This window comes from Mus caroli, unplaced genomic scaffold (assembly GCF_978045245.1).
Source record: "Mus caroli unplaced genomic scaffold, Mus_caroli_1 scaffold_15, whole genome shotgun sequence".
Lineage (NCBI taxonomy): Eukaryota > Metazoa > Chordata > Mammalia > Rodentia > Muridae > Mus > Mus caroli.
In genome coordinates, this window is record NW_028227270.1 from 100,119,382 (window position 1) to 100,144,759 (window position 25,378).

Below are 25,378 nucleotides of genomic sequence, written 5' to 3' on the forward strand. Positions count from 1 at the left end.
AGGCAGACCTCCATGAGTTCAAGGCTGGCATGAACACTAGGGCTATATAGTGGGACCTTATCTTTATTCCTGAGTCAGATGTTGGTTATTGGGATCTTTTTAAAAAGGTATTCATTTATTCCCTTTATCCATTTCCCATCTTGATAGAAGTGATCTGAAGGCCACAGGAATCATACCATTATCTATTTAACAAAAAAACCTATAACACATGCAATTCTGTATATAAATATGCATATATAGTTTTAATAAACTTTCCTCATCTGGGTTGATAGTGCTCCCTCCAAGAGCAAAGATCACCTGACACAAACCTCAATACCAGCCATAATAAGTCTTCTTTTGAGTTAACATACAGGGTTAACATACAGCCTATTGGTATTACCTCCCAGAGGTGGAAAGTGTCTACTGCTGAATTATTGAAGACAGCATGTAATTCAGAATCAGAGAGCCCAGAGACACCTTGACTGGAATTGACCTGAAATGCCTCTCTCTGAGGACTTGCTTATATATGGTGCCAGAAGGTCCCATGAAAGCTTCCAAAAGAGAGAGACAATCAACGTTCCTACCCAGCTATGAGGCCTATGAGCCACATCAACAAACAGTATGGCACTATCACCATAAGTGCACATGCGCAGACATTGGAAGTAGTCAAAAGTTCTCTAATAGGACTTAGGACCCACTCAGCAGCGGGGAGACCGTTTTTGGTACTTGAAACAAAGAGAACGACTCAGTGCTAGTGAAATTATGGTCCATGGAGGAGAATCTACAATCACTCACTAATCTACTAAATGTGCACAATCCTTAACAACAATCTGAGAACATTTGTCTTGATGGCCACAGAAAGTGTACTCTCCACCACTCATCAAGGAAACTTCTCTTTGCAAAAAAAGCTCACTACAAACAAACAAACAAACAAACAAACAAAAAACCCCACAACCAATCAAAATGCAGTTGTACATCTCAATCCCAAAATATATACACCTAGAAAACATTCTTACACCCAAGGCTTAGGGAACATTGTAGAAGAGGATTAAGGAATTTCCTGGGAAATTGTGTCTCCTAGTAATATCAAAAGCTATCCCTATAAAATCTCATCAACATGATTGCTCAAAAGTGATCTGAACAAGGATGCCACTATTGAAAATGCCAAACTGGATGGAGGAAAGCCCATGAGGTCTCAAGCCTATAACAGAACTATAAACAACCAAGAAAAGCTAGGATCAGGAAACATAGTCTTTTTCGGGGAAAAGCATACAGATTTGTTGTCCAGTGTCAACTGTCAGCCTTGAAATACATAGAAGCAACTTATTACAGACTGAAAAGGTTATATCTAGGAATATATGTACATACCAACATATACATGCATGCAATAATAATTAGTGAAAAATAGCCCATATATATGAAAAGGAACAAAGAAAGACATATGTGAGGGTTCACAGGGAGGAAATGGAAAGAAAAATATAATTAAATTATAATTTCAAAACTAAATAATAAATCCAGAAAAAGAGAGTATATCAGGTTTAATGACAAATCCAAGTTAAAATCATGGGCCCAGAGAGATGGGTCAGCAGTTAAGAGCACTTGATGGTCTTCTAGGGGACCTTAATTCAGTCCCCACTGCCCACATGGTACCCTATATGGTTCACAGACATATAAACACCCATACACACAAAATAAAATATTATAAAATATTGTCAAAAATTAAAAATGAAGAAAGACCAAAGTGCCAGTCTCTCATACTTACTAATTCAAACTAAACTTTTGCCAAAATAAAATAGAAACTTAATAAAATGTCCATTTAGTGATGTGAAATGTCAGAGACATTTAGGAAAGCAGATTAGTGTACTTGTCCTAATGACAAGCACACTGAAAGTAATGCCGAAAATAATTGCTATGTGTCCTTGGTAACCCTTGAGTGTTTGTTTATAAAGTAGGAAGGCTGCTCTTTCACAGTATGAAAAATTAGACTTTAGAGTAGAATACATATTCTAATGAGTAGTTGAAGAGAAAGTCAAGCCACATAAGAAAATTGTGTAAGGGATCCAGGATGCTGCTTCCAACCCAGCTACAGTGCTTATTGGGCAACATAAGCAGGTTCTATACCAGGAACAATGGATATGGTTCTCCATTTGAACGTATACTTAATTCTGGTGTTAGGTATGGTCAGATCTTTTCAGATGCTCTTTACTTTCTTCATTTGGTTATTATGTTTCCTCATTCCAGATTCAAACCCTCTTTTTCTACTTATTTAATCTCGTTATGCCTGGGTTGCTGAGTAAAACATCACACAGACTCACAAAGCTATAATCCTTTAGACTGGGCATATGGTTCAAAGAGCCATGGACATATAGACTGGACATCTACCCTCAAGTGCTGGCAAAGTACTGAAGGGCAAAATGGCCTGAAACACCAATGACCATGAAAGGGGATAGGAAGGGTCATTGTTTCACTATCAGACCACATACTATTGTTTGCTAAAACACACTGTTTTAGTTATCAATCCAAATTAGAGCTATCTCAAAGATTTCTGACAAAAGGGTGTTAATATTATTGATTGACATTGTCAGTTAGATTGCATTTAACCTAAATTCCTATGTTTAAGACCTAATCTCTCAGTATCCCAAAATATGACATTATATTGAAACAGGGTCATTGTAGATAGAATTGGTTAAGAAGAGATAAGGCCATTCTATAGAGTACAGTGGGCTCTTCTATGTTACTGGTGTTCTTACAATTTGGACATGTGAAAAGGAAAGGCATAAAGAGAACAGATGACATGAAGACACAGGGAGAATGCCATCCATCTATGAAGAATACCACAGATTGAAGGCAAATTTCTAGAGCAGATGGGCAGGGGACACTTGTCTCACCCTACTCAAGAGGCTAATGCTGCTGACACTCAAACCATAAACCTCTAGTCTTCAGAATTGTGATACACAAAACTCCTGGTGTTTCAGCTTCTTAGCGTGCCATGGCAGCCCCAGAATATGGCTACAGCTTTTCTTACTCTCCAGTGGGATGATAACCAAGAGTACTTGATCTTGCCCTAAGAGGAGTTTGGATAATAGAAGAGTGGGAGCTTGGGCTCACTACCATCAGTGTCTTGGGCTGAAGGGTAGCTTGTTGAGATTCTGACAAGCCACAGAAGAATGGGAGCAGAAGGAAAAGCATATGGTATAATCTATAAGCTCTGAGGTGACAAAGCTGACATCTTCAATGGAACCAAAAAAACCATACTATCAGAGTCTATGATTCCATTGTTTTTTTCCATTTAGCATGAATTTGGAGCAGTCAGTGCTTGTAAGTTTGGGTCTCATCACTGGCTAGCTATGGAATTTTGGGCAAGTAACTTTAGCATCTTGTCCTGAATTTTTTTTCCTCTGTAAACTGGAGATGATAAGAACAAAATAGTAAACATGACATTAATCTAGCATCAGTGCTAATGACAACTGTGGTTTTTATTTTGGATTGTTATGATACTAATATACACTGGAAGAACGACAATGAGTATGCCAACCTGTGTAAACTCATGATGTTTTTTTTTTCTTTCCAATGCCAACCTGTGTAAACTCATGATGTTTTTTTTTTCTTTCCAATGATCCTGAAGCTATTTAGAAACCAGTATTATAGTTCGTTTTTTACAAATGAGGAAAAAGAGACAGAAAGATTTCATAATTTAATGAGTGTCTTTCTGTGGGAAGAGGCAAGATGCACACTCAGGTTTCTATACCCAAGCATCTTTCCCACCATCACCATACTGTTTTCCAAGAGTAAAATTTTAGTTGACATTTTAACTCTAGGAAGAAAACAGGACCAATGAAGTTTCACTAAAACTTGGGGAAGGTCAAATGCAACTCCCAGGGAGTAATACGGATCTAATGCAAAAGATCACATAGTCAAGGGAGACGGATGGTTTCCTTTGTCAGGAAGCCATGCACCAGGCATAGATATTCATGTGACCCAAATGCAGATGTGGCAGCAAGCACGTGGATAAGTGTGAAGGAGCATAGCTTTCTGTCCACCAGTCATTTCTTATGTCACTGTGTTTACCCATCTTAAAGATAGTTGCTGGATATATCCATGCTACATTGTCTCATGAACTGTTTGTTAAAGCCATAATGGGACATCTGAGATTTTATACTGTGGGGTGAGGTTGACAGTGAACTCCATTAGAATACACTACAGGAAATGGTAAGTAGTGCTGTTAGTATTTCTATTTTATATATGAGGTGAACTGAGACTTAGAGTGAATAAATACTTTATCCAAAGTTAATTCCATTCAGACTTGCTTTGTGTATGACCCATGCTTTTCATTTTGCTCTGAGAGATATTAGCAGGTGAGCTAAAACAAATAAACAAACTAACTAACAAACAAGCAAACAAAGCAAGTTTAGGAACTCTGGGAACCATATCCTCTTCCTAGAGAGTCATGGTGTATGTAATGTTTGTTGCTTTGCGTTGCTTTGTGGGGATAGATATTAGATAGATGGGGTATTTCCCTAGCTGAAAGGTTTCATCCAAGATCTCTTGGCCTCATCAACTATAACGAGGAAGTATGAAGAGAAGACAGTGAACAGGGATTCTTAGGCATCTAAATGCTGTTCCTTGATGCTATAAAAGCCTTGGTGAATTGGACAGGATTAGGTCTCTAACTCATCCTTCTTGCGTTCCATGATGTTACAGACCTAGATTCTGGAGTATGAGAGTGAAGGAGGTAAAGACGAATAGTGTTGTTAGGCACAAGTGTCTACGGTGACAGTTTTCAGTGATCCAGTTCTGTGCTATCAATCATAGAAGCAGTGGATTTGAAAAGTACCCCAAATGCCTTTTGTTCTGTTCATGCTTTTGACAGCAGTGACAGATTTCCACAAAGGAGAAAGCTCCTGGGATGGGAAGTGGTGGTGACTGAGATGGCTGACTCTTTTTTTTTTTTCTTCTGTCAAGAGTATGCTGGAAAGAAGAGGTTTTGGGAGTGGGGAATGATCATTCATTTACTCTGAATTTTTTTTTTCCTAAAAGTTTATGAGAACAGGTTGTTCCTTACATCAAATTCAATGTACAAGTTTACCTTTAAAATGGTGCAACATTCAGAAAATACTATATTCAAGGTCATTGCTGTCTCCTCGGAGAGATAAGCACAAAGACCACGCTAGCCTAAGGCTCCTCCGCATACTGAATGAATGCTTGCTCTCTCCTCTAATCCACAGCTTGAAACTCTTATTCCAACTTGGAGGCGGGGCTCTGTATGTGATTAAGTCATGAGAGGGTGCAGCTGACATGAGGCTTTGTGACCCAAGAAGAAGGCATTCATGCATGGTGGCTCAGGTCTGTAGCCCCAGCACTTAGGTGGTAGGTAAAGGAGGATCGTGAGTTTGAGGCCAGCCTGGGCTACACAGGAAGCACCTGTCTTAAAAGAACAACAACAACCAAACAGTACTGAAGAAGATTCCATCAAGCTCTCTTCCTGACATGATGATGCAAAAGAAATCTGCATGGTAAGACCCAGCCCTTCTGAGCTGCCATCGTGATACATGACTGCTGGATTCCACAACTGAGAAGAAGGTTTCTGTCATTTATAATGTGTTTTTACATGATAGTTTTAACTTATTCCTTGTAAACTTTATACATTAATACAATCATACTTAAAAAATCTTAAGTGGTAGCCCAAGATGACCAAGACAGACTAGAAACAGTCAACCAAAAAAGTACAAAAACAGCTGTGGGGTGATTTCCAGAAGTAGAAGTGTGAAGGAAAGACATCACATACTTTTTGAGTTTGAGTTTCCATCACATGTGGGCAACCTGGCCTTTGGGTGGAATTTGCAGGCATATTTACGCCAGTGTGCCATGGTATCACACAGTGACTATTTGCCAATAACTAGGATGTAGCTTTAGCAAAGCCAAGTTTTATGTTCTGACATTTTCCAGCTCTGATAGCCATTTATAACTTTAAGATAAATAGAAAAAAGAAAAATCAGATTCATATTGTTTGCTTCCAGGATAAAGAAATATAAAACTAAGACAAAAGGCCACTTCTTTTAAAGTGCTTTCTTTTCCTTGCACAATGCTTCATCTTCATTCAAATTTCATCACTACCTACATTTGCTTCTTTCTTGCCCATGCTACACTGTATAGATAGCTATGAGTACCACTGGCACATTTAACCATGGCTCTTGCTTTCTTTCCTTAAGCAGTGCCTTCTTTTACTTAGCACTTTATCGACCCTGCTCCTTTTCGACCATTCATTGTCTTTACCACTAACACCACTGTAATGGTTAATGGTTAATCTATATTGTCATCCTGACCATATTTAGAATCACCCAGAAGACACATCTCCACGTGTCTGTGAGGACCCTTCTTCAGAGGTTTAACTGAGTAGTGAAGGTGCGTCCTCTTATTGGCTAGGGTCCCAGACTAAAGCAAAAGGAAAAGTCTACTAAGCAACAGCATTCAATTCTCTCTGTGTGCTTCCTGACTGATGACAGAAGGACAAGCTACCTCATGCTCCCACTGTCACTCCTTCTCTGTCAGGATGGGCTATAGCCTCTCAGACCACAAATCAAAATTAGCCCTTCTTTCCTCAGAGAGGAGCACGGCAATGAGAAAATAGGTAATATAACAATCAGTACAATTGAATTCTGCTTTGTCATGGATTGTCTTCCCCACTTTCATGACTTGAAAAAAATGTTTAATTCTGTGTATATGGGTCCAGTGTGTGTGTGTGTGTGTGTGTGTGTGTGTGTGTGTGTGTATGTGTGTATGTGTGTGTGTGTGTGTTTGTGTACAACTTTTGGGAGTTAGTTTACTCCTTCCACCATGAGCGCTAGGGATCGGACTTGCACAGCAAGCATTTTTACCCACAGAACCATTTTGCAGACCCTGGTGCTTCCTGTTTGGTAGAAAAGATGGCATATATTTTATCACTAAACTTTACAAAGTCAGAAAAAACAATTTCTCAACCTCCCTTTGTAGATGAGACCATGAAGACCCAGTGTTGCCAAAGAGGTTGTTAAAGGCTTTGCCACTGGCAATCTCTGCTTCCTTTGATTCCTCTGCAGTACTGTCTGGGCGTTCACAGGGCTCTCCAGTACAACTCTACGGTCTACCCATATTGATAGGATTCTGGCATGTTCTCTAAACAATGATTTCTGATAAAAATGAACAGGACAGTCAGACTGTATGTTCCATTATAGTTTTATAACAGTAGTGTTACTTTTGTTATTATTATTATTGTTGTTGTTGTTATTATCATGATGATGCCATTTTTCTATTTGCCCTCAAATTGTTAAATAAATTTTGCCTAGTGTTAGACAACTAAGCAGTTTGTATGCTTATAATTTTCTTATTAACATGTGTGTGTGTCACACACACACACACATGGGTGAAGTTGCCGTGGTACACATGTTCAGTTCAGAGGAAAACTTGCTGGAGTCAGTTCAACTCTTCTACCATGTGGGTACTATGGGTTATCAGGCTGGAGACTACCACCTTCACCAGCTGACCTATCTCCCTGACTCTTCCTTCCTTTTCTTCCTTCCTTCCTTCCTTCCTTCCTTCCTTCCTTCCTTCCTTCCTTCCTTCCTTCCTTCCTTCCTTCCTCCCTCCCTCCCTCCCTCCCTCCCTCCCTCCCTCCCTCCCTCCCTCTCCCTTTCTTTCTTTCTTTCTTTCTTTCTTTCTTTCTTTCTTTCTTTCTTTCTTTCTTTCTTTCTTTCTTTCTTTCTTTCTTGTACTGTAACAAATTACCTTAAACGTTGTGGTTTAAGAATGAGAATTTATTCTCTTGCAGTTTTTGAAGTCAGAAATCCAGGCTCAGTTAGGGTGTCAGCAAGGCATGTCTCTTTTCTTTACTTCTTCCAGTTATCAGTGTTGTCATATTGTCTGATGGCCTTGTCACTTCATTCCCTGCCTCTATTGACCCATTTTCCTTCTTTTTTTTATTCTCTACTTCTTTTTTTCTTTTCTTCTATGTGAATGTATATGTGTATGTGTGCACCTGTGCATATAGAGACAGAGGACAACTTTGGTCTCAGAAGCTATCTACCTTGGCTTTTGAGACAAGGCCTCTTATTCAGTGGCACTCACTGGTTAGACTAAGCTTCCTGGTCAGTGAGCAGCAGAGAACCACTGTTCTTGTCTCTGCAGTGTCAGGATTGTAGTTATATGCTACTGTGCCAGGCCTTACATGCATTCTAGGGGTTACATTTCCCAACTGTGCTATCTCCCTAACCCCTATAGTTACATTTGCTTTTCTCACTCTGATCCTAATGTTTGCCTCTTATAAGAATCCTGTGCTTATGTTGGACGGACACAGATAATCCAAGATAATCCCCCTATCCAGAGATCCTTAACGAAATCACATTCAAAAGTTTCATTTTTCCATAAAATGCACCATACTTAAGCTTCAAGGTACTAAGGTATGGATCTCCATGGAGGCCCAGAGGGGATTATCCTTTCTACCCTGCTCTGCAGTCACTAAATAGCTGTTGAGAGGTTAATATCTTAAAGGAATTGTGTTAGGAAGTTGCTGGAAATGGCACAGCTAGACAATCCCTCTTCTCATGGAGTTTTTATTTGCATGAGAGACAGATGTTAAGTAATGACATGATTACTTAATACGTTCCTAGTAAGTGGTAGAAAGGTAGACTGAACAGAAGGGGGAAGTATCACACAGGATCTGGCTCTGCTAGGTGCTTTAGAAATACATTTCCCGGAGGAGATAACTTCCGGTCAGAACTCGGGTGTAGAAGAGAAGGGTCAGAAGTCATTAACATTCTAAAGCTCAAAAGATCTTTTACAACGACTCAGATTTATTATGGTGATGAGCTTTGGGGAGCTAAAGAGGAAAATCATTTCCTTAGAGGTAGTTTTCATTCCTGAAGTCCTCAAGAATAAGAGAGGAACATTTTTCCTTCAGGAGTTGTTGTCATTTTATTATTTACATGAAATTAAAGTCCCTCCAGCAATATGTACACAGTGACTATAACTATAAACAATCACGCCCTCCCGTTATTGCGTACACAATGACTATAAGTAAAAACAATCACGCCCTCCAGTAATGTATACACAATGACTCTAAGTAAAAATAATAATGCCTTCCAGTAATGTATACACAATGGTTATGGAAACTACACTTTTACTCCTCAGATTTAGGTGAGGATTTATTTTTTTCTTTTGGGTTTTAGAGACAGAGTTTTTATGGGTAGCCCTGGAACTTGCTCTGTAGAGCACGCTGGCCTTGAACTCACAGAGATCTGTATGCCTCTGCCTCTGGAGTGCTGGGCTTAAAGGCGTGCCCCACCACTGACTACCTGGGATTTACTTTTTACCATTTCATTTTATAGATTTGGTGACCTCCCCTTATGTCCTCTGGTTCTTGAATGTTTTCTATTTTACGCCGTGACATGAGCAGTACTTAGTAACTTATTCAGACTTGTAATCAACTGCTGGTACATTTAGTTATAGAATATCCTAATGAGCACTGTGCTAAAGACTTGGAATATAGTGAGTGGTTTTAGGTGGTTGTGGATATATTCTTGAAAGGGATGAGTGCAGGACCCTGGTTTCTAGGCCCCTTTGACAGCCTGGCCATCATATGGTGTTACTGCGTGCTCCAGCCATGATTTTCCACCACAAACCTAGAGCAGCAAGGCCAATTGGCCATGTACTGAACTCACCAAAATCATGAGCCAGAACAATGAAACAATTCTTAAAAAATATCTTGAACATCACATAAGAACTTTCTCCCTGGCTTCTCCTGATTTTTTTCCATATACATGAAGTCAGGGGTAACTTATTTGTATCATTGTTTTTCTTCCAAGATAGTTAACATTTCCTTGAGTTTATTGGCATCCAAATAAGCCTTTAAGGAAATCTTAATGGATAAATTCTCCAAGACTCCAAATCTGGATTTAAAATAGCAACAACAACAAAAATCTATCTTGGCTTCTCCAGGGAGATCCCTCAGTTGATCAGAGAAAAGACTGAGGAGTGAGCCACGTCCCAACCACGTTCTATGCTCAGTGTCACATGCAGACTTACACCTCAAATATTTATGAAGCAGTTTAGCTTAATGGCCTTTGGTATTTCTGAGATAACTTATTGCTTAATGACCATCAAAGACTTAGGTGGCAGCAAATACATGAGGGACAAAGGGAATCCCATTTTCAATTTTTGCCTTTTTAATGATGAAAAAAAGTAAATGAATCTTTACCCTTAAGTTTTGGCTCTTTGAACTTTTTTCTTCCTATGAATGATCTGTTCGTGGCCCTTAGTCATTTTTCTTCTTACTGATTTTTAATAGTGCTTTGGATCATAGAAAAACATGTCTTTGTGTGGCATATTATAAAAACATGTTTCAAGTTTTCCATCTGTCCTTTGACTTTGTGTATATGGTAGATATATTAATATTTTTCTTTTAGAATTCTTGGTCACAAAATATATGTACAACTTCTCAGGGTTTTTGTTTGTTTGTTTGTTTTTGTTTATGGTATGGCCCTGATCTTTCTTATTCAAACTTCAGATTATCTGGAATTTGCATTGGTATCATGAACAAGTAAACATGCAGCTGAATGCCCCCCAACACATACACATGCACACTCCCATAATCACATCTATTTAATTCTAAGATGTAAGAGCCCATGTCTTACCACTGATATCAAATGTGTTAATACAAAGATATCTAAAACACACTCGGGTTTAGTTCTGGACATCGCATTCTGTTCTATTTTAGGCTGACCTTCTGTTTCTAAATGCCTTTTCTTTGTCTATTACACTGTTTTTAAAGACATGGGTGTTTAAACATCCTTGGGAAGTTTTAATGTTGTCGATTAAAACATACAGTAAACAACTTCCTCAACAGTTTCCTCATATGTCAAATGAGGGCACTGGAAACCATATGGGAGATTTTGATAAACCAAGGTGGATTGTCTCTTAGTAGTGACCCCTAATGTGTACATATTGTGTAGTAACAGCTTTTAGAAATGTCCATTAAATGAAAAAAAGATGTCACCATCTATGTCTTGAAACCTGTTGGCTTCTTTCAATATGCTCTTGATTAGTGCTATAGTACCCAAAGGTCTAGTGAGCATTCAGGCATAGCCATGGGCTTAGTTAATTAGGCTTAATTTAATTTGAAACACTTTACCTCTTCTAGAATTTTAAGGAACCAAATGAAGACAAGGGTTGTAAATTGCTCTTTCTTTACCTTTTAGAAAGATCACTGGATTTTCTAATATTCTGTCAACAGTAGTGAGCAGCTACTACACATGAAGAAACTCCAGTGCTGATGGTCAGATATCTAGGTTTTTCATATTTAATAGTGTATGTTTTCATCATTTCAATGCATAAGAAAATCCTGCTCAGACACTATGCACAGTTACGGCAAAACAAACATAAGCCAGAGAGGGTCATCAAATATCAAACAGAACAGAGAAAATGATTCTGTCTCATTTGGGGTTAGGGCCATTATCTTTTAGACTGTGTGCATGGGTGGGTGGGTGGAGGGTGTTATGCATTGTCGAGTGAGATGTTGAGAGAGAATTGATTCTGTTTCTTTGACAGAGGGACTCTGTTGAGAACATTTAATTCATTTTCTTTCTCGGCTTCTATCATAAGATGGTAAGTCCTGATCACAGTGCTGAAGGGACATATGCAAACATGAGAGACTGGGTCTTAGAAAATCAGCATCCAAACGCTGACACCATTGCATTCACTAGCAAGATTTTGCTGAAAGGACCCAGATATAGCTGTCTCTTGTGAGACTATGCTGGGGCCTGGCAAACACAGAAGTGGATGCTCACAGTCAGCTAGTGAATGGATCACAGGGCCCCCAATAGAGGAGCTGGAGAAAGTACCGAAGGAGCTGAAGGGATCTGCAACCTTATGGGTGGAACAACATTATGAACTAACCAGTACCCCGGAGCTCTTGACTCTAGCTGCATATGTATCAAAAGATGTCCTAGTCGGCCATCACTGGAAAGAGAGGCCCATTGGACATGCAAACTTTATATGCCTCAGTACAGGGGAACGCCAGGGCCAAAAAAATGGGAATGGGTGGGTAGGGAAGTAGGGGGGAGGGTATGGGGGACTTTTGGGATAGCATTGGAAATGTAATTGAGGAAAAGATGTAATAAAAATAATTATTACAAAAAAAAAAAAGAAAATGGACATGAATTAAAGACATACAGAAACAAGCCGGTGCGCGCGCGCGCGCGCACACACACACACACACACACACACAATTAGAATCAGAGATTCATTTTCTTGATTCAGAACAAAGAACAATTGCTGATTACTAGAAAAGTCTTTGGTTGTGAATAGGCAGTTTGACAATTCATTTTATTTTTGATCCATGGACTCATTTCTTCAGTCGCCATTTACTGAATACTTATTAGATTCCAAGAGCTATTGCAGCTCTGAGAATATGCCCTCGGAAAGTTCTTGTTAAGTGCAGGCTTCCCAGTGCACTGGCTGCCACAACAGGGAAATAGCTAGAATATACGCTACCAAGGTGGAACTGTGGCCTGGGTCAAAATAGCTTACTAGAAAGGGAAGAATAAATACTCATAGATTTTCTGGGAGCTTAGCCACAGGAAGTCACACATATAAGACTGCAATGAGATATTTCCTGGGCCACACTGAGTCTATGAAAATGAAAGCCATGTGATGGGGTGTCAACACCAACAAGTTTGGGCAGGAAGCAGAGAAATATGAACAACATGAAAGCTTGCGTGTTTATATCTTGCAGATAACTCTGGGTTCAAATTGTAGCCAATTTAGTTAATATATACCTATAAGGGTATCCTTCCTGTGCCATTTTATGCCAGGCAGTGGAGACAGAGTCCTGGGCAGGTATAGCCCCAGCCTCACAACCTCATAGTCCAGCATTTAATACTTAGGAAGCCACTGGCTAAGTTCTAGAAAGGAGTAGAAAGAGTTGGACAAATGCTTCGTGGTTGAGTGGAAATCAAGGAATGGCTGGGGGAAAGGATGATGGGGGTAAGTGACATTTGATTTTGGATAGCTGGAAGGTTAGCAGATAACAAACAAAAAGAGGGATGCTGCAAGGGACAATGCTTTCAGGTTGTCAACAGCAGCTTTCAAACCTGGGCTCCAGTACAACCAACTGCTTTCACCTTTCCGTGCTCAGCAGAAGCTGTGTAGCCTGCAGATGCAGTGCCAAGGAAGACACTTAGTGATGTTCATGGATCAGAATGCTGGGCCGTAGGCCCTGAGGTGTGGCCCCATAGTTACTTCTGAAACCTGCTCCCCATTCTAATGTAAGTTGACCATTTTGAACTTTGGGATATGCTACCAAGATTGGAGTAATCCTTACATGGAAGCAAACATACATTAGCACTGCCCTTCATATCTGGTCGAGCTCACCAACAAACATTGCAAAATGCTTCCAGCCTACCAGAGTCAGAAATGAGATGGTGAGGAGGAAAGATGTCTTCTCACCTCCAGACTGTGAAAGATTTAAGATGCTGTTGTGAGGGAGACGGAAAGGAGATCTTTCTCAATCAGAGTGGTCTGGCTGCTGGTGGATGAAGATGAAGTACCTTAACACAGAGCTACAGGATACAGTATCCTCTAAACTGGGAGCTAAGTGACTTTTTTAGACAAAGGACCACCCCCCTCAACTCAGGTAAGGTGTGGTGAGGGAGACAGAGGGCGATTCCTCCTCTCCTTTTAGGATCTCTGGCTTTCTGTGGGAGAGCGCAGCAGGCAGCTCTCCTGCTTAAGACAGAGAGGAAGTGCTCAGCCTTCCTCCCAGGCTCCTTTTCCTCCCTGAACTCTTTTGAAAGAACTGTCAGTTCTCTTCTATATATTTCCTAGCTACCCCTTGCAACCACCGTTTGCATCTCTATTGCCTGAGGAATACTGCTCTACGTAATTCCTTTTACATCAAGAATTGGCTGCATTAAAGGAAAAGAGTATTATTTAGAAGCTAAGAGACCTTTTATAAGTCTTTATTTATGAAACAAAAGTCCTAACTATCCTGGCTACTGATGATGGTATAAAGAGATATCAGGATCTCAGGATCAACATCCAAGTATGTAGTAAGTTCTCAAGAAATGCTTCTTGAAGCATGACTACATGGATAGATGGCTGAGTAGACTGATTAGTGTGGTACATTGGTACACTTGTATAAAATGACTGAAAATTAAGCTCTTCAGTGTATTTCCTTATAAATAAAGCCAAAGCTGCTTCTGGCCTTGAGTAACCACCACTCTGAACATGATCCAGTCTAAGCTAAACACAGGGAAGCTGGGTCCACTTCCTACTCACAAGTCACATATCTTGAGTTGAGACTTTCAGTCTTATCGGTAGAATATGTTCGGAAATAAATACCTATGTTTGGCTCTGCGAAAATTGGAGAGATTTGTATGAATTCAACACACAGACATAAATAAACACATATGTGAAAGAGGGACAGAAACAGACCATTGCAGTTTTGTGTCTATTTCTGCACTGTTGCTTGGCACTCCACTGAGAAGGTCTAGAAGCAACGAGATCTCAGGAGCAAAGGACACTTAAAGTGTCCGAATCTTGGCTTCTAAATACCATTGTACAACAAAAAGAAGCTAGAGTTTCTTGATAGAAAAGGCTGATTCTGGGGCTGGTGAGATGGCTCAGCAAGTAAGACCACCCGACTGCTCTTCCGAAGGTCCTGAGTTCAAATCCCAGCAACCACATGGTGGCTCACAACCATCTGTAACGAGATCTGACTCCCTCTTCTGGTGTGTCTGAAGATAGCTACAGTGTACTTACATATAATAAATAAATAAATCTTTTTAAAAAAAAAGAAAAGGCTGATTCTAAGGTTGTGGTAGGAAGAAAATGTAAGATGCTGAGGTCTACCTGGTGTGTCTGAGAGAACCAGAGGGAAAGGAACTTTAATATACACATAGAATGTACTGTGACCATCATCCCCCCCACCCCCACTTCACTCTTGTGTCTTCCTCCCACTGATCACCTCCCATTCCCTAGCAGTGATTCTTATACATTTATTTCTCAGTATATACCACATGTATTATTAGTTTAGAATTCTAGACTAGATTGACCATGCTTCAATAAGTATATGGATAACACAAATTGGACTTGGTAGGTTTTCTTATTCAAACAACCATAAGAACTAAATGCAATGTGTACCAATATGAGATCCTGGGATAGGATGCCAGTGAGAAAACCAATGATATCTTTAGTCAAGCCTGGAGGTTAGCTAATAGTCATGCAAATAAAGCCATTTCTTCAGTTTTGACTAAATGATATTATGCTTATAATAGAATAATATGTTGAATTCAGTTAAGGGATGGATCCTCTGTGTTATTCTAGCAATTTTGCTAAATTTGATATTGACACTAGAAATTTTGGGGATACCAATCTGGCATACCATACATTACCAAGAAAACTGAGGGCTTTTAGCCCTGTTAACTAAAGAATTTGAGAATTGGTTTAGAAAGAAGCACTAAAAACAAAAGCCTCGGGCAAGCAAGCTGTAAACCTTGGGAGCTGCCTGGAGGAAGGAGATGGAGAAGACACGAGATAAAGCCATGGCACTTGAGTTAGTCCTGGAAGTCAGTAAACAAGCAGCATGCTGTGTGACAAAGGGTGGGGAGCTTCAGGAAAGAGGGAGGAAGCCCAGAGTGTCTGGGAAAGCATGCCCAAGCTTGGCAAGAATCCAAAAGAAGAAAAAGGGAATAAAAATATGAATTTTCTGAGTAATTCAGAAAAACTGGCAGGCTTAACCCAGCCTCATGGATGGTTCCAGCTCTATAGTGTAGTGATGTCATGAGATGCGGGGTTTCTGGAAAGGAAATGTGTATTACTTCATTATAGGGGCAATTCTTCCTTCCTCTCACCTTAGCATAACTTACTGTGGAGAATATTCTCTTCACCCTGTGCTTGACCAGCTCAGTTGGATTGATGGTGATGTTTTGCTTAGTTTGACCTATTAGAGCACCATCTAGACCAGAGAAATGGCTTTTCCTTAATGGGCACCCAGAGAGATCTAATTATGGCTACTGTTAAAAAAAAAAAAAAAAACCAAACTGCTAAAAAATAGAAAGTTGACTTTAAAAAGAAGAGCTTAGGGGCAAGTAGACACAAACATCTGAGAGTGTGGCCTGAGCTCACAGGCTAAGTGCAGTATTGTGAGCAGAAGGGCACTGTCACATGCACAGGACAGAAGTGACTGAGGACCAAATCTCAGAAAGAGTTCTACTTTTGTCCTGGAGATTTTAGCCCTAAGTCTGTGCTGCCCAAGAATTTGAGTTAGAGAAGATGGCAGATATTTGCACATAAATTAAGTCTTAAAGCATCTTGCTTATTTTCCAGCCACACAAGAATTTGTCACATGCCACTTTCATATAATTTAAGTACAGACTCACTGCTCCCCATAACAATGTATGTCAGTTTCTGAGGAAGCAGATCCAAGAAGAACTTCCTGTGTACCCAAATCCATCCCCTCAGTGCCAGAGAGCTCCCGGCTCCAACGGAACTGAATTCACCATGAAGCTCCTTTGAAGTCTGCCTCCTTCCTAAGACAGTGCTCTTCCTCCAGCAGAAAATGAGAAGGGCCTAGATCCCTAGACATGGTGGAGATGGACTATCTAAATGCAGTTTTCTCTTAATGTGGATTGGCGTCAGGGGACAAGGGGAGGTTAAACTTGCATGTACCTTTGGGATGTTGGTAAATTCAAAAGGTGCCTGTAGCACGTTTATAGTGGTTATAATTGAGACTGGTCTGGGAGTTTCTGGACTGAGGATCCCAGAGGGTGCATTTGGGGAAGGAAGAGCTACAATTGAATGTTAGTTTGTAAGCTGTGGCATGAGTGGCAGGTTTTGTACACACAAACATACACACAAGTGCCAGTTGTTATGTGTTTTGAGTGCAAAGAGAAAGGGTGATGAAATACACTCCTAAAGACTATCTCTGTGGTCTTCGCAATGCGGACCAGCACATTTTACTTCTCCCTTCTCTCATTCCCCCGCCACCAATCACTTACACCCAAACCAGTCCCCATGCACTTACATCCTAATAAGGAAATCCATATAATTACTATCATAGTCTATAAAATGTGGACAATACCTACTTCCTATGATTAACTGAATTGATGCATAGGAAACACTTGCATCAGTCATTAGTACATTGTAAGGACCAGAAGTTAGTTTGTGATGGTGCTTAAGAGGATAATTAACATTTTAAGGTGGAGCATCGGGAACTGTTTTATAGAGAAGGTGTTAGTTGGGATGAGCTTGCAATGCGAATAGACCTAATACCCTACCCTACTCAGCATTCTAACCTAGTTTCATCACTTTAAGCATCTCAAGGCACTGTTATGTACCTACAGTGGGCAAAGATGTCTAAACCAAAACCTGCTTTATAATTCAGGGCTGAGTGTCCTGTATACATAAAGATGGGTGCTTCGTAGACATAAGGAGATATGAAAACACCATGTACTCATCTGTTAGCATCAAAGTACAGTAGTGCATAGGTTGTTTCCTTTCATGATTGCATAGCCGACTGGGAGGCATAGTCACAGAAATAAATGAAAATTCAAGATCTAGAATTCAATTTATGCTGACTTCATTTTTCTTCTTTCTTTCTTTCTTTCTTTCTTTCTTTCTTTCTTTCTTTCTTTCTTTCTTTCTTTCTTCTTTCCTTCCTTCCTTCCTTCCTTCCTTCCTTCCTTCCTTCCTTTCTTTTCTCCTTTCTTTCTTTTTTTTTTTGTACCATGATGAAGTAGAAAATTTAGGGATCTAACCATTGTAAGTTGAGGGTCATCTATCTGTTCTGAATAATTCCACCAACATGAAATTCAAGAATACAGTTTTATATAAAAGAGCAGATTTATGGTGGCATTTCAGAGTAATGGCTATTTTGGGGTCACTGACAGAATTGTCACAGGAGAGCCTGGGGGCTAAAGATTCTTTTTAGCTGCATATTTGTATGAGTGATTTGAACTCAATGGGAATAAACAACAACAACAACAAAAAAAAAAACCATGGTTGTTTAAAGCTACATTTACAAAATGTAATGTTAAGGAAGAGACCCAAAAAAAACCAACCAAACAAAACCCACAAAATCCCTCAAAAACAAAACAAAGCAGCAACAACAAACCCGACACACAACATTATCAGGAAATTAAAACTGCAGTGTAATCTAATTTTTTAAAAATTACGTGAACATTTTAATGCTATCCCTTCCTGGTGATAGGATTCCAGTTGGTTGTTTTGGAAACACACATAGCAGCTTCAGAAACCCATGTGGTGGGTGTCAGCGGTGTGGAGACACCAGCTGCATCTTTGATGGGCATGGCAAAGCTGCAGGACTACTTCTGCTCAAGAGTGGTGACATGCAGCAATCTACTAAAGCCTTCAGTGTCCCACTTCCTCCCTGTGAGCAAGAGGTGCTAATGGAGCCCGTGTCTTAGGACTGCATAGACAACTAGACAAGATGAAGCATAGCTTCTTCCCCCAGAGTCTGTGGCAAACACTAGGGCATGACAGTTATTGATGTTAATGAAAAGTTCAACGCAGAAAACTGTGAATCTGGAGGGAATAGCCTGTATTTCTGGATCAGATCTGCAGAAATAGAGACTGGTGATAGGCATTTATGGTGGAGGGAGAGGGCCTGAAGCAGTCCCTGAGGAGAATGAAGAAAGCTGCAGGGGGCAGGGGGGCTATCAGGCTGACCAGCACCCCAGAATTCCCCTGAGTGGAAGCTGAGCACTTCTAGATGAAATCTTTCCTGTTTGGTCCCAGGCAACAAGGAAATTTTGCTGAAATTTTCCTAAGACAGCAGCTAAAAAGGGGGATGAGGGCTGGCATGTGAAAGGTGCAAGGTTCAAATCCCAGCATCACAAGCAAAAGCAGGAGGTTAAACTGGGGGAGACAAAGAAATGAAATCTGCTGTATAAAATAACTGCAGACAGTATGTTTAAATCAGGTATGTTCTGTACGATCAGATCAAATTGAACGTTGTGTGAATTGCTGTGGATAAGATTCATATACATCATGGTGATTGTGGATGTCACTAAAACCCAAATCACTTGCTGTTAGGATTGAATTCAGAAAGAGACTTGTTAGTTGAAATCTTTGTCCCCCAAGGTAATGCTCAGAGTTGGACCATCAAAGACATGACGCAGTCATGAGGTCTATGAGTCCACTTATCAATGAGCTCATAACTTGACAGGTTACTATAGAGTGAAGACAACCCATGAGGTAGAATCTAGTTGAAGGAAGAGGGTCTTTGAGAGAGGAAACCTTCCTTCTGGCCCCCTCCCTCTCTGCTTATGTGTCACCATAGTGAGTTGCTTTGCCCCGCCCCCTCCCAACTTTGCATCTTGATGTCTTGTCCCTCTGCAAGCCCATGATCAGAGCCAAGTGATCATAAATCGAAACCTTTGATCTATAAGCCCAGGCAAGCTTTTCGTCATTTTAAATTGCTTCTCTTAGGCATTTTGTCATGATGCTGACAGGCTGACTAATATGTTTGCCTTTCTACAGAGAGATACATTGCTTTCTTCCAATATCAAATCCTGGTTATGATAAGGCAATATTTACATGCTATTTGACCACCAGAACTTTTTTCCACTTAAAATTTACTTTTCTAGAAACCAGTGGCATCTACAACTTCTTTGGAGGAATTAGGAAATTTTCATTTACAGTCAATCACAGAAGAAGCATGAAGCATGTATCCTGGGCATTTGTTTCAATTGTTCTTGATCAAGAAAACAGTTCTGTGGCATGCCCCTCTTTCTCTCTCTTTCTCCCTTCCCCTTTCCTCCCTCTTTTTGGAGGTGAGGTGAGCAGTAGTGAACCCTAGATTTTGCTAACCACAATAGAACTAAAAGTTGTCCAAAATGATATGATACAGTAGATTCTTACAAATCATCGCAAATAATCATGACAGTGACAATAATCTTATTAGATTTCATTTTAGTAATATTTTAATGTATTATCTGTGTATAGTATGGTTGGTATCATGCTGATCATATTTATATGTGTATATATATATATATATATTGTTTTACTTAAGAAAGTTGTGAGGGTAATATTTTATTATAGTCATCTTTTGAGTAAGGATAGATAAGCTCGGATGAGAGCAACCAGCTAACCAGATTTTCTTAGGATGTAGAAATTTTAGTACTGATCCCTGAAACGTTCTGGACATCTTGAGATGAGTTGTTTGTCCTGTAAGAGTAATTCATTTGATTTTTGAGGGGTAAAGATAATTTTAAATCTCTCATTTATTTATTTGGTTCTTCCATCTATCACCAATACAGCTCAGGATTATTGCTAATAGTAGAATATCCTAGACTTTTTCTAATGGGAAGAGTCATCAAGGATGGAGTAAGATGGATTAACTGAAGAAATCATCTGATAAACATTGTCAGGAAGGAGATAGGATACACAGTTGTTATCTAAGTACCAGTAGCCCTCATGCATAGCAGACGGGAAGGCCATCATCATGATACAAATGGCACCAAACACATGGATGTGGAAAGAAGGGAACCCTTAGACACTGAGGGTAGTGTAAGTTTCCAGTCCACAAACTACTGTGCAAATGAAGCCCAGTCTCCCTTTATCACATTTCCAATGTGCCTATGGGCTCCTGGAAACTGACATTCAGAGCCAAGCCCACTCACCTGGGGAAGTGGGAAGAGATGACACTGTGGTTGGACAGCATCCCGCTTGCAAAATTCCAGAGCATAGCACACCACATCAGCCTTCATAGCTTCACCCAGTCTGGCAGGAAATGGAGCAAAGCAAAGCTATTAAGATCTCGCAGGCATTAGGAAGCAGAAGCTGTTTCAGAGAAAGTGAAATCCCCAGGATGGGTTCTGATGCTCTCACAACCTGGCCTCAGAATTTCACCTGGTACATCTCCTGGACTGTGATTTCCTACAACACTCCTCGCTCCTGCCTCTTATATAAGGTCCTGAGAACAAGGTAGTACACACAATCCCTGAGCTGTGAGTTAGCCTCTCAGAAAACATGCTAGTATTTTCAGGAGAAGCCACAAAAATACTGAGAAAGGAAAAACAGAAAGAATATGATTAGATGGGAGGAACATTTAGAATCTACTGGACCCAATAGGGAAAGCTACTTTGCTATACATAGTCTTATACACTTAAAATTGTTTTTCTTAAAATTTAGTAACAATTTTGGTTTCTCTAAAAACTCAGTTATGTTATGTGAATATGTTTTTGTTTTAACCCAAGTACGGGATATAAGACTGCTTCAGATCGTCCATAACAGCTAACTATGATTTGTCTTGTGTTCTGGCAGGGACGTGAATCTGCCAGCTGAAGACAGTTTACATTTTGAATTCTGGGGACCATTGAGAGGGTATAAAAATGCCAGAGCTCTGAGGGGCTGCGGTGGCTGCTGCTCCCCTGCTGCTGCTGGTTTCTGCTGCTGCATTTGATGTTTGCTGGATTGCTCAGTGCTTGTTGGAGATGTCCTGATGACAAAGATTGGACTTGCAGGAAGGAATGCAACACTGTTAATCAGCAGGAAGTAGTCTAAAGAGATCTACAACCCCTTTCTCCTCTAATCTTCTTTCTCACCTACCTAGTGTGGGGAGGTTGCAAGGGATTAGGATGAAGAAAGATGGCAGATACTCAACAAAGTAGCCCAAAAGTATGGTTCCACTTAGATAACGATCTAAATCACCTCTTCCTTTTGTTTTGTTTTGTTTTGTTTTGTTTTGTTTTGTTTTGTTTTGTTTTGTTTTGTTTTGTTTTGTTTTTGAGGCAGGGTTTCTCTGTGTAGCCTGGGCTGTCCTGGAACTCACTCTGTAGTCCAGGCTGGCCCCAAACTCAGAAATCTGCCTGCCCCTGCCTCCCAACTTCTGGGATTAAAGGTGTGTGCCACCACTGCCTAGCCACCTCTTCCTTCCTTTAAATTAAACATATCTCTTAGTCTTGTAAATGAAAAACATTGTTGCTGATTTTTTTTTTCTAGCGGATGCCATACCACAGTCATCTTCCAATACTAAGGTTGTGTCTGGATTCAAAGGAGCTACAATAAAATGTAATGGTTCATCTTCATCGTCAAGTTTAGTGTGCTTAAAGCTATCTAGGAGAAGCATCCTCCATGAGGACATCCACAGAGAGGTCACAGAGTGGTGCTATCTAGTGGTCCAGACTTAATGAGAGAGGGTAAGGGACAAAGCTTGATGGTCCTTAGCATTTCCACTTCTGCTTGTTAACTGGAGATGCAACACGACCTCGACGTATGCTTCCACTGCAGTTATTGACTGTATCCCCTCAAATCTTGAGCCAAAACAATTTCTTCTCCCATCAGTTGCTTCTTGCCAGGTATTTGGTCAGAGCAACTAGAAAAGTAACTAACATAGAAAATTGTTATGGAGAAGTGAGTTTATTACTGTGACTTCCCAACTATGTAGCTCATAGGCCTTCTGAACTTGTTTATAGTAGAAATTTAGAAGAGGTTAGAGCTGTAGGCTGGAGTAAACAGAGCATACCGGCTAATTCTTATGAGAGTTCAAATGACAAGAATGCTTAAGTCAGAAAGGACTCTATTTATAAGGCTCCAAAGAGGAAAAAGTACTACCTGAAATTAGATGAAATGTAATTTATAATATATTCTAGAAAATAATCTGGCTGGATTTTGTATATCCCTTAACAAATCTGAGTAAGGTTGAATTCAAAAGTAATAAAAAACATTGGTTTGTGGAAGAAATTTCATTATTTCATTCAGGCTGTGGCGTGATGATTACTTTCTTCACTTAGGGAGGCTTAGAGTTCAAAGCAGAATGGAACATATTCTGGTGGTGAATAAAGGAATATGAGAAAGTTTATGGCTGAAGACAAGGTGGTTGTTGACAAAGCATCTTGAATTGTTAGAATAACACTATTGAAGATACACTATGAGTTTCATAGTGGCATCGGGAAAGGTAAGAGTTGCACCTATTAAAAGCTCCATGGTGTAACAATGCAAATTCCTCTTAAAAGAAGACATATGAAACTTAGAGACTTCACGTTAGTATCCTGAAAACACGGGCAGACTAGGGAAATACTTTTTCTAGGTTCAGCCTTCTACTTAGATGCTGCTACATCTGTGGTACAAGGAGCCAGGAATAAATTTTAAACTGGCAGAACTTGGCATTGTTCACATGCACAACATAAGAGCTACAGAGTCATAAAAGTTTGCCAATACCTTAGAAGGACACCAAGGTCTGACAATGAATAGCAGAGTCAGATTAGGAGTGTTGACTCATGAATAGACTGCACATGAAGTAGTAGAGGTGAAGCCTAACTCGAAATGGAGTCTCCAGGACATGGAAAGACCAATATGGTGCATGAGGCATTTGTTGAGGAAATTAGCAAACATTGCATAGAGACTGATCTAAGTGGGAGATCAGAATTGCTACTGGTAGGTAACAGGACTTGAAGGTTAACTCTAGTCAACTCCGTTGTGGAACAGATGATATTTAAGAAAGGGTTTTCTTCAGATCTTCCTTAAACGTTTGGTAGAATTCAACATGAATCTGTCTAGTTCTGGGATTTTCTTTTAGGGGAGACTTTTAATAGCTGCCTCATTCTTGTTATGTATCTACTAAACTGTGTCTACAGGCATTAAATGTTGGTAGGTAATATGCATTTAGAAATTTAACCATAGCTTGTAGACTTTCCATTGTCTAGGAATGTAAGATTTCAAAGTATTCTCCTGTGATCTTCTGGACTCCTTTGAGATCTGTTGTGACAGTTTCCTGTTTGTCTTTCGTTGTGTCAATTTGGCCATTCCTTCTTTTACCTTTGGTTTGTCTACAGACTGGTCAACCTTGTTAATATTTTCAAAGAACCAACTCTGCATAATGCTATTTGTTATCTCAGTTTCTCTCTCTCTCACTAATTTCTCCCGCGATGATGTTTAGTTTTTCTGTATGCTGCACTTGGATTTGGTTTCTAAGTTTTCTAGACCCTTGATGTATAACATTAGATTTTTTTTAGAACTCTCTGATATTTAAGAAATATAAACATTTAAAGGCACAAACTTTCTTTTTAAGCTACCTTGTCTATATCCTAGAGGTTCTGGTAGGCTACACTCTCATTTCCACTTAATTTAGGAATTAAAATACATTCGTCCTTTATTTTCCTCCATGGCATATTGGTTATTTAAAACTGTATTGTTCAGTCTGCAGGTATTTATGTGTTGTCTGAGATTGGCACTGCTAACAGTTCTAGTTTTATTCCACCGTAGTTTTGTAAGATGCAGGGAAATATTCCAATTATTATGTATAGCATAAAGCTTGCTTTGTGGATTCTATTGTGAGCAATTTTGGAGCATCTTCTTCATATTCCTGAGAAAAGTGTTTATTTCCTACTTGTGGCATGGAATATATATATATATATATATATACATATATATATATATACACACACACACATATATATATACATATATAATAAATGTTGTTGATATGTAGTGTGCTTTACTTATAAAATTTCATTTCTGATTTTTAATTTTGAAGACATATCTAAATGTGAGAGTGAGGCTTTTGAAGTGTTCATTTATTATTGTATTAGGACACATAGCAGTTTATGACTTTTAGTGTTCAATTTTTTAAAAATTGGACACCCATGAGTCGGTACATACATATTTATAATAATTATATCATCTTGATGAATTGTGCCTTTTACTAATATGCAGTGGCCATCTTTATCTCTCTTGACTAATTTTAGTTTGCAGTCCAGTTTATCAGACTTGAGAATCAGACCAGCTTAGATTCCACTCCTATTTGCTTGGTAGGTAGTTTTCCAACATTTAACTCTTAAATTTTTGGATGTCCTATTTCATTTTGTGAGTTTCGTGGATGAAAACATTAATTGTATCCAATCAGCCTACACGTTTCATTCATGTTATGGCCATTTATGTTAAAGATTATTGTTAAACATTTGCTATTACTGGTTCAATGCATCACTCAATCCTAATAAGAGAAGCTTCTTGCAGTAGATGGAAATGAACACAGAGACCCATGAGCAGACGATGTAAAGACAGTGAGAGACCCTGGAGCACTCGAGCCTAAATGGAATATATTTATCAAACCCCTCTCTTCAAGGCTCAGGGAGCTACGCAGAAGAGAAGGCAGAAAGAATGTAAGGAGCAGAGGTGAAGTATGATGTCTGGGAGCAGGAGTTCCTGAAAAGAGCCCTTTAATTGAGCTAGTACAGGGCAACAGGAGGGGGAGAAAGCCTGCCTCATTTTGAAGATCAGTTTCTCTCTCTCTGTCTCTGTCTCTGTCTCTGTCTCTGTCTCTGTCTCTCTCTCTCCTCTCTCTTTCTCAACTTTTTATTGATTCTTGGTGAAATGTATATCCTGCATCCAATCCCACTCACCTCTCCTT

At 39.6% G+C, this 25,378-nt stretch overlaps 1 protein-coding gene across 1 annotated transcript in view; it reads right to left on the bottom strand.

The window, feature by feature from the left end:
- Aoah (acyloxyacyl hydrolase) overlaps nt 1–25,378 on the bottom strand; it is a 217,269-nt gene that overhangs the window by 125,623 nt on the left and 66,268 nt on the right. Inside the window, exon 4 of the mRNA XM_021180609.3 lies at nt 20,652–20,751. Coding sequence (XP_021036268.1) covers nt 20,652–20,751 — 100 coding nt within the window. The remainder of the gene's footprint in view (nt 1–20,651; nt 20,752–25,378) is intronic.